The sequence below is a fragment of the Frankliniella occidentalis genome, unplaced genomic scaffold, assembly GCF_000697945.3.
Source record: "Frankliniella occidentalis isolate FOCC.00 unplaced genomic scaffold, Focc_3.1 Scaffold240, whole genome shotgun sequence".
Lineage (NCBI taxonomy): Eukaryota > Metazoa > Arthropoda > Insecta > Thysanoptera > Thripidae > Frankliniella > Frankliniella occidentalis.
The window spans coordinates 22,481-31,257 of NW_026267366.1; the positions used below are offsets into that span (position 1 = coordinate 22,481).

The 8,777-nt window shown below is 43.0% G+C and overlaps 3 protein-coding genes across 3 annotated transcripts; 2 read left to right on the top strand and 1 right to left on the bottom strand.

The window, feature by feature from the left end:
- The first annotated feature begins 546 nt into the window (after positions 1-546).
- On the top strand, positions 547-3,164 carry LOC113210034 (pseudouridylate synthase 1 homolog). Its single transcript, XM_052273040.1, has 8 exons — positions 547-689; positions 847-997; positions 1,146-1,315; positions 1,395-1,668; positions 1,752-1,852; positions 1,929-2,083; positions 2,178-2,317; positions 2,394-3,164. The coding sequence occupies exons 1-8, from the start codon at positions 620-622 to the stop codon at positions 2,530-2,532; spliced, it is 1,200 nt and encodes a 399-aa protein (XP_052129000.1). The 5' UTR covers positions 547-619; the 3' UTR covers positions 2,533-3,164.
- Positions 2,526-4,569, bottom strand: LOC113210300 (soma ferritin). The gene is made up of 5 exons (XM_026428227.2): positions 4,442-4,569; positions 3,912-4,175; positions 3,648-3,812; positions 3,450-3,572; positions 2,526-3,366 (listed from the first exon to the last, which is right to left on the bottom strand). Exons 2-5 carry the CDS (start codon positions 4,149-4,151, stop codon positions 3,205-3,207), a joined length of 690 nt encoding a protein of 229 aa, XP_026284012.1. The 5' UTR covers positions 4,152-4,175; positions 4,442-4,569; the 3' UTR covers positions 2,526-3,204.
- A 294-nt stretch (positions 4,570-4,863) lies between these two features.
- LOC113210291 (ferritin subunit) lies at positions 4,864-7,190 on the top strand. Its single transcript, XM_026428207.2, has 6 exons — positions 4,864-5,032; positions 5,135-5,285; positions 5,741-5,859; positions 5,932-6,090; positions 6,166-6,366; positions 6,453-7,190. Exons 2-6 carry the CDS (start codon positions 5,171-5,173, stop codon positions 6,597-6,599), a joined length of 741 nt encoding a protein of 246 aa, XP_026283992.1. The 5' UTR covers positions 4,864-5,032; positions 5,135-5,170; the 3' UTR covers positions 6,600-7,190.
- The last annotated feature ends 1,587 nt before the right edge of the window (positions 7,191-8,777 follow it).

The following is an 8,777-nucleotide window of genomic DNA, read 5'->3' on the forward strand; positions in this document are numbered from 1 at the left end:
TTTATCGTAACTTGCTTTGCACGTAGATACAAGCGAAAAGTAAACTAACTGATTTAAGAGCGGCAGTCTACGGGCACTCAAGCCGCAGGCAGGGTATGTGGGGTGACCGGTGACCGCCACTATACTACTCTGCTGCGAGCCCATAGCGCTATAGCGCTAACATAAAACACCACGACACCACCGCCCATTCACCATGACAGTTTAGACCCATATTGAGAAATTGTTGTCGAAACGAAATAGAAACTATCGAAACGACGCCGATGTTGGTGAGTTCACCCCAAACTCGCTGTACATACGAGCGATGTATTTCAAAACCATTGCGCCATTGAAGCCAATGTTGCCAACACTTGATTGCTTGTATCTGAGAACCCGGTTCTGGCCCCAGGTTTCCTTGAAAACTTTTGAAAAACATAAATGTTATTTTTAAAGTGGATTGTACTTTTTAAAAAAATTATAAGGCCACTATCTTTGGTTTGTTTTCATGCCAAACTGTGAATAACCCTAACCCTGCCGGCACGTTCAAATTATTCACAGGTAAGGAAGCAGACGACACAGCAAAGTGCTTTTACATTTCAGTGTTCAATGTTTTGTTTCGATTTTGATTACGTTTACTGTCAAAATGTTATGTGTTAGAACTTACTGTGCAGCTTTTTTACGTAGAAGTTCGACTTATACCTCATCTGTCTCTGGTTGGTGTTGCTATCAGTCTAAATTTCATTTTGTCAACAAAATATAATCCTTTAAAATGTTTTTTAGTTGTTTAATAAGCAATTTGGTTTATATAATGCCGAACTCAGAAGAATATTTTGCCAGTCATAACATATTGCTTTGTTTGTGATTTTAAAGATGACCATGCTTCCAACATCACTTATAAGGAACGAAATGACACCAACTCAAACGAGCAAGAGAATCAGCAGACAAACAGCACCTTTGAAAGAGTCAAACGCTACGCTCTACTTCTCTCGTATCATGGAGCTAACTATTTAGGGATTCAATAGTAAGTATGGTCCACACTTGTTGAAAGTTTGCAGCTTCAATACAGATTCCTTGTGATGCTCTTAAAACAAACTCCTTCAAACAAATTTGTCACTGCAGGCTATTGGTATTGGTTTGCACACTTATTTGTCTGAATTTTATTTTTTCAGCAATGCTCATGGGCCAACAATTGAAGCGGAACTCTTTTCTGCCTTTGTCAAAGCAGGTATCGTAACGCAATATGATTCCAAAAATCCTCGATTTGTTCTTGGATATAGCCGAGCTTCTAGAACTGACAGTGGTGTATCTGCCCTCAGACAAACAGTTGCATTAAATACCTGTGAGTATCTAAAACTTATGGCTCTAACTTAGTTTCTAAAGAATTGTTGTCATCTGTTGTGTTTTCTTCACCTTTTCAGCTAATCAAATAAATGTTGACGAGATAAACTCCTATTTACCATCTGACATTCGTGTCTTAGGATTTAAAAAAGTCATTAAATCATTTGATGCACAAAAATGGTGTGACAACCGTTCATATTCTTACATTATGCCAAGTTTTGCTTTTTGTCACTGGCGAAAAGAAAGCAATCCCAGAACTAGTTATCGTATTGATGCTGATACATTAACAATGGCTAATCAAATTTTCAAAGAATTTGAAGGTTCTCATAAGTTTCATAACTATACAGAGAAGCGGTGAGATTTTGTTAATGATATGTTCGTTTCCAAGTATTGATGACAACTTATGTATTATTTGAAAAATTTGTTATTCTTCACAGGGATATTTGGGATAGTAGATCAGTAAGGTCAATTGTAAGTGCTTCAATATCAGAGCCTATCTTATATGACAATATTGAAATGGTTGCATTACATATCAAAGGTTTGTATTTACTTATAACATTTCCCATTGCAACTTTTATGAAAGACAATATTCATAGGGCAAATTTTGTCACCAGGCAGAAGCTTTATGCTCCATCAAATTAGAAGGATAGTCGGAATGATAATTGCTTTGATGCGAGGAAAAGCTCCGTTTGACTTTATTCACAAAAGTTTCAATTCTCCTATTCTGCCAGCCCCGACAGCTCCATCACTTGGACTAATGTTAGAAAAGGTCTGTACAAAACAGGATATAACTAAAATCATGCACCCAAAAATAAATTATTCCTAATTTTTACCAACTTAACATTTTTCTTCCATCTTTTCAGCAATACTTTGAGGGCTACAACAGAATACATGGCCATCAAAATGAACCCCTCATTTGGGATGAATATGATGAAGAGGTGGAAAAATTTAAAAATGAAGTTGTTGTCCCTCGCATAGTGCAATTGGAACAGAAGGAAAATACGTATCCTTTATAACTATTTTATAGTAAGCTATGTGGCCTACATCAGTTTCTGAGAAATTTCCTTAATTTTAATCAGAATGGAAGATTTTCTTGATGATATCCGAAAACATGGTTTCCGAGTGTCTGAAGATAGCTCAAAATGCATTGTTATAGGAGATTGGGAAGGTCTTGACCTTGATGAGGAAGACAAGAAAATAATAGCTAAATATCAATAATATTGAAAACTGAGGTTTTATTAAAAATGTACACAATATGTTCACTTCACAATTCACTTATCACTAAAACGTACAATTTCTAAACAAATGATATACTGTTAATTACTGAATCTTGGGAGACTAGCTGCAAATTTCTCCACGCACACAAGTACTACAAAGTCATTTCTTTATGGCAACTAATAAATACACTGCAATTTGCTCTACAAATTATTTTAACACAGCATCACTTGGTTTAACTCTTATCACAGAACCAGGAAACAATGTTCATCAGGCTATTGAACACAATGGCTCTAAGACTGATGACCACAAAATATTAATGACTTAAAAAGCCACTTGGCCATCTTAACCAGAGTGTGCAAAGATAAAATGAAGGAAAATATTTTGACCACTTAGGGGTAAGAAAATTTTGATTGCTAAATTTGATGACACTTAGCCACCTAAGCTAGAGTATGCAATGAAGAAATTTAGCATTTCACAGGGGAATTTAAAATTCAAGACACTTGGCCATCTCAACCAGAGTGTGCAACATATTGGTCTCACATCATTTCAAATCTCAAAAAATAGTAATCAAGAAATGATAGACTAATCTTGAATATAAAAAGAACTTGTTCCCCCTTCCTTCAAGATTTTTTTTTTAAAAATGTGTTATTTAACAAGGGTTAGAGAAGATGACTAACCACTCAACTTCTTCAGCAAATACTCATCGAAAAGATACACAGACAGACTGGCATCAGGTCCCTTCGACAAGCTTTTCAGGTCAGTGGTGTGGCCAGCCAAGTTGCGGATGGTATCAGCATGACCCTCAATGAATTCCTCCTCCAGATACTGGTTCAGCTACAAACAGAGGGGAAAATAATAGCGGGTTAAAAGGGGAAAGAAGTGAGTGAATGAGGGAGACATGGTAAAAAAAAACCCACCTCAGGATCCTTAGACTTCTTGTGAAGGTTGAACGCCTGCTTAGCAAGAGACTTCTGAATATCCAGAGCACGGGCCAAGCCTTCAAGCTCACGCAGCTCATACACGGCCTTCTTGGGGTTGCGCTGCAGAAGATAAGACATTAATTTTATTGTGAGTTCACCTTTAATTGTTATTATACAATCTTATATTTAAATTACCTCAGCAAGTTTGTCCTCCTCACGGTGTTCAAAGTCCATTTTCCCACCACGCTTGGTCATATGCTTGATCAAACCCTGAGCATGATTCCAGGCCTGGTCTGACAGAACACGGAAGAGCTTTTCAAAACCTGGTCTGTTGGCCTCATAGCTGCCAAAGTGTGTTGACTAAAACAGAAGGACATTTGTCAGGTACACCAATAACTCTTTCATAATTCCAACTAAAGCATCAGAACCATTATCTTTTTTTAAAAAAAGGCTACGTACCATCAACAGATATTGGAAACTACGAGTGATGTGGGTGTTCACGTAGTTGGAGATGTCTTCCATGACATTGTGAGCACTGCCGTAGACTGCATTGCAGTTGGTGGAGGAAGACTCTTCCGCACCCGCACTACAGGAGACCGAGACATCGTGGTAGCAGTAATTTTCGGTTTCAGCGCCGGAATCAGCGCTGGCTAGGGCCACTACAAGGGCCACAGCCACCATTCCCAGAAGGCCCTTCATTGTGTTTGACACACCGATCACAGTCTGAAACAATACATGACAGTCGAATTTTACACACCACATCCACACTGTAGGGAAGTGTAGGGGCCCCACAACGCAGACACGGTTAAACTATGACCGGGTGATCGCGATTTCAAACGCTCAGAGGGGCGCCTCCCGCTGCTAAAACGCAAACATCACGCTGACCAGGTTATGCGGGTCGTGAGACACGAACGGATCATCTTCCCCTTGGCACTCTTGGCGAACCCTCTCCGCAAATTATAACGAAAGTGCGAACACTAACTACAAACCTACCCCGACGATGGCACGCTCCTCAAGACGCTGTGCGACTGAAGCAAAAGACGACTCGCGCTGGCACTGAGCAAGTTGCACCACAAGCAGCTCTCACTCGTCGATTCTGATTCTGCTCTGCTTTGTTTGTGCCTATCAGAGAACCAAGTCACATGACCTGTACAGCCGAGTTCAAAAGTGTTCGCGCCTAGCGACACAGCAGCGACAGCCTCTTTTTAATCGCGCATCAATGAGTGTTTGATTTACTCATGGTAATTATCAGATTTAGTCACAAACTTCTGTTTGAGAGAGAAAGAGAGCATTTTAGAACTATTCTACGTCGAAATACGAACATAGCCGGCTTGGGCTCAAGCAGGAAATCTGACGATACTTTTGAGAGTGACTGTCGCACGCATGCGCAGACGTCTACTGCGCACGTCCCTAGTACAGTCAGCTGACCCGCGGGGGCAAAACAGCGCTAGTCTTCGGGGTGTTTTCGAGTGTTTCCCGTCGTCAAATGCGACGGACCTACGCTGATTCTTGGCTACTTACCGAGTAAGCGAGTGTGTGGAGGGACCTTCTGCATCAGTGCATGCAAAGGTTGTCGTGAGGTAGGTAGACCCCGGTGCTAGTTTCGCTTTGTCACCCAACGTGTGTCATCAGATCTCCGACTCCAACGAGTGCGAGCCTAACCTCTTCCTTCTGCCTGCCAGGGCTTCAGCTTCAGTTCAAGTCTAGTGCGTCGTCAGATGAGACGTGAGACACTGCTCTTCAAAATGTCGCCGTTGTTCGCGTCCGTGGTGGTTTTGGCCGCCGTGGCCCTTACTACGAATGGAGTGTCAGCCAACAACGAGAAATTGCATTGTGAGTGTGATTCGGTGTTGTTATTGATTCGTTTTCACCGACGCCTTTGTCTTGGAGGTTTGGGGTTCGAAGAATCAGAGACCGGAGACTCTGATAATATCAATTTCCTTATTTTCTGATGGGAATTTCTCTAGTTATGTTGTTTCTCATTGTATTCTCTCTGTGTTTTTTATTTTGCTGCGTGCACCAATTTCACATGTTGTGATGCAATAGGGCAATAGTCCTGTAAACATATTCAATCTTTCTTGTTTAGTTCATCAAATGATTCAATTAACTTGGATGACTCTTACACATGTGGTTACTGTTACATCATTCCGTATTTCTTCCTGTTGATCCTCAAATTTTATTTACCTGCCACTTTGGTGTTCATCAGAATCAGACCTTCGCTGGTTATCTTTTATTTGCTTGCCCTTCTGTAGATCTTTTCAGTTTTGATAACATCCTATCCTTTCCAGGCAATCTCCGCACAGCCAACATTTCCAAAGAATGGGTTACAATGGTGGACCCGTGTGTGAAGGCTATGAGGGATCAGATCAACACTGAACTTACAGCATCCATGACCTATCTCGCCATGGTGAGCTGGCTCTGCCTCGATTTTTACTTCAATCTTGTTTGTTCAATTTTATCAACTACTTGCTCCTTTTAGGCTGCCCACTTCTCTACTGATTCAGTCAACCGTCCTGGATTTGCTGCTCACTTTTTCAAATCTGCTGATGAGGAGAGAGAGCATGCCATCAAGTTGATTGAGTACATGTTGATGCGTGGTGAACTTACCAAGGACATTGGTGAACTTATCCGCAATCCTGTAAGATAACAGATTTAGTATGGTATGGGTTGTTGGCTGTCGGAATTTCCTTTCTAAAATTTCCTAATATTCCAGGTCCCTGTGGAGACTGCATGGACCAGTGGAGTGGCTGCTCTGAAACATGCCCTCGAGCTTGAAACTTCTGTGACCAACAGCATTCGTTCCATTGTTGCTGTTTGTGAGGATCCTAGCAGCGCTAAGGAGCCCAAGGACAGCAGCAACGAACCCAAGGACCCCAAGGACTCAAAGAAATCTTCAGACTTCAATGATTACCATGTAAGTGCTTGATCTGCTTGATCACCTTATTTCATGTTTGCAAGATTCCTTCAAATTTTTACTTAACACTAAACTTTTGATTCTAGCTGGTTGACTACCTCACTGGCGAGTTCCTTGATGAGCAGTACAAGGGCCAGCGTGAACTTGCTGGAATGATCTCTACCCTGGACAAGATGATGAGGAGCCATGGTGCCATTGGAGAATTCCTTTATGACAAGAAGCTCATGGGTTAATGGGCTTATTTCTGTCTCTAAATTCGTTGAGGACTGAAATTTTCCACACTGTATTTTAATTATTTTCTACTTTTAAATTCCAGTTTTCAAATTCTCATTTTTTTCTCAGTCAATATTCTAGTTATTTTAAACATTTGAAGTTGCAAGAGTGCCATTTTACGTAATTTACAGAGCCTGTCAATTTAAATGCCTCTGAACAATTTAAATAAAATAATCTGCAAGAATGATTTCAGACGTAACATAAGTCTAATGGCTGACATTCTTGCAGGCACAAATTTTTAATTTTGAAGTTGAAATCAGAAGCGTTTTTGCTTAGTGTAGCAAGTAGAACTCTTTGTACCCTGTGATATCTGGTGGTAACTGTTTGGAACCAGTATTCTTGTTAACTGGAATACACTACATATTACTGTTAATTATTTGTACATATTCATTTATGATCCTCTACTTTTAAGGAGTCATATTTCACTATTAACGTCTAGTTGTGACTTCCTTTTTCCTTTGTTCTGCTGTGTGAATGAGCTGGTCAGTTAACTTTTCCGTTTATATTTTTGTAGTATATTCTTAATAAATTCAAACTTTTAGTCCACTGTATTTTTTTTTGTAGCTTCCATCTCACCCTATACCACACTGCATGAAAAGCCCATTTGGGAAAAGGATGAGGTGAGCCAGCACCAGTCTCGGGCTGCTTAGTTTTGTCAAGCATCTTGAGGTAGGCCGATGTTTTCGAGAGGACTTATTTCTCTGAACGCGAGCTCGGGGCAGCGGGGCGCAGTGACAACCCTGGGCGAGATGAACAACCGAACATTTTGCATTGTAGCGGTCAGCCGTCTTGGGTTCGAGGAAACTCAAACCTGCTCGACACCGCCCGACTATCTCTAAACAGCCCGATAAGTCACGGGATCGCTTGCCAGCTCCACGTGTCCGTGGGCCGACGGTGCAAAGTGCAAGCGTCTGTGCTGCACTCGGCCTGGGCAGCTGTCGAGGGAAGTCCACGTTGCGAGACAGGGGCAACTTATATAGGTAAAATATTCGGTCAATGCACTTTATGCATGAGATGTGGACGGGGTGGTGTCGGACAAATGTCTAGCTCGTTTTCTTCTACATTCATTATTGGAGTTTAGAAAGGGGGGGGGGGGTGTCAGGTCACGTCACTGATCCGGTGCTGAGATCTCGACTACATGGTTGGTTCTCTCATGCGAAGTCGCATGCCAATTGGACGCCCCGGGCCCAGCGCGGTGGACGGGGCTCCTCTTCATTATTTAGGCCCTTGAGAGGGCCGAATGGTCTGACCCTTTGGGCGTCCCCTGCACGGCCAGACAGACCCAGCCGACCTTGACACCGCGCCACGGCCTCGACCGTGACAGCGATTAGCTTTGGCTTCATCCCGGCCTCGTCCGGGTCTACGTGTTCCACTGGGTTTGTTTGCACCGAGACTTGTTCCCAAACTGTTGGCGGGGTCCTAATGAGACGGCGACGTTGGTCGGCGCGAGGACGGCGCGCCTGCAGGAAATCAGCAGCCCGTCGAAAGCAGTTGTCAGCTGGCTGCACGGCAAGCCTTGTTGTCGCGTTTGTTGTACACCAGGTGGCTGATTAACCCCGCTCACTTCTGTAGTAATGCTGGACCACGAGTGCGGGCGGGTTACTTACCTACTCGCTCGGCCCGTAAGGCGCCAGGGACAGGGGCGATTGGCAAGCCCGCGCCCGCCCGCACTGTGCGTGCGGTACTGGTTGATCAGCCACCTGGTAGTGTTTTCGATCGGGCGGGTATGGCCTAAAATTTTAGCCCACCCGAAGCTGTTAACACCTACAATTTTAGATGGAGTCCGGCTAAAATTTTCTGTCATATACGCGCCCGATTGAAAATACTACCACCTCTGGTACATCAATGGTGTAATGAATTCACTACAGGGAAAAATATCTGGTGCATTTCAAAAAAAGTGCGTGATTTCAGAACAGGAAAAAAATGACTTTTTCGCCTCGAACTCGGAGGGGGACACGGCGGCGGCGGCGGCGGGAAATAAGATCGGCTGATCCTGGAGAGGACAGGTGCAGTATGATCTCATCGCGGAGGTGACCGGGAGGGGACAGGCCATCCCGAGCTTGTCCGGATACTGGCCGGGAGGGGACAGGTCTATTCCGATCTCGTCGGGGAGGTGACCGGGAGGGGACATGCAGGTC

Bases quoted from the DNA above. Each gene is read 5' to 3' on its own strand.
- LOC113210034 (XM_052273040.1), top strand. From the start codon at position 620: ATGTTATGTGTTAGAACTTACTGTGCAGCTTTTTTACGTAGAAGTTCG. The intron at 2,084-2,177 runs GTCTGTACAAAA...CCATCTTTTCAG, and splicing joins TTGGACTAATGTTAGAAAAG to CAATACTTTGAGGGCTACAA. The intron at 2,318-2,393 runs GTATCCTTTATA...AATTTTAATCAG, and splicing joins TTGGAACAGAAGGAAAATAC to AATGGAAGATTTTCTTGATG.
- LOC113210300 (XM_026428227.2), bottom strand. From the start codon at position 4,151: ATGAAGGGCCTTCTGGGAATGGTGGCTGTGGCCCTTGTAGTGGCCCTA. The intron at 3,573-3,647 runs GTAATTTAAATA...TATCTTCTGCAG, and splicing joins AGGAGGACAAACTTGCTGAG to CGCAACCCCAAGAAGGCCGT. The intron at 3,367-3,449 runs GTGGGTTTTTTT...CTCTGTTTGTAG, and splicing joins AGAAGTCTAAGGATCCTGAG to CTGAACCAGTATCTGGAGGA.
- LOC113210291 (XM_026428207.2), top strand. From the start codon at position 5,171: ATGAGACGTGAGACACTGCTCTTCAAAATGTCGCCGTTGTTCGCGTCC. The intron at 5,860-5,931 runs GTGAGCTGGCTC...TGCTCCTTTTAG, and splicing joins CCATGACCTATCTCGCCATG to GCTGCCCACTTCTCTACTGA. The intron at 6,367-6,452 runs GTAAGTGCTTGA...TTTTGATTCTAG, and splicing joins CAGACTTCAATGATTACCAT to CTGGTTGACTACCTCACTGG.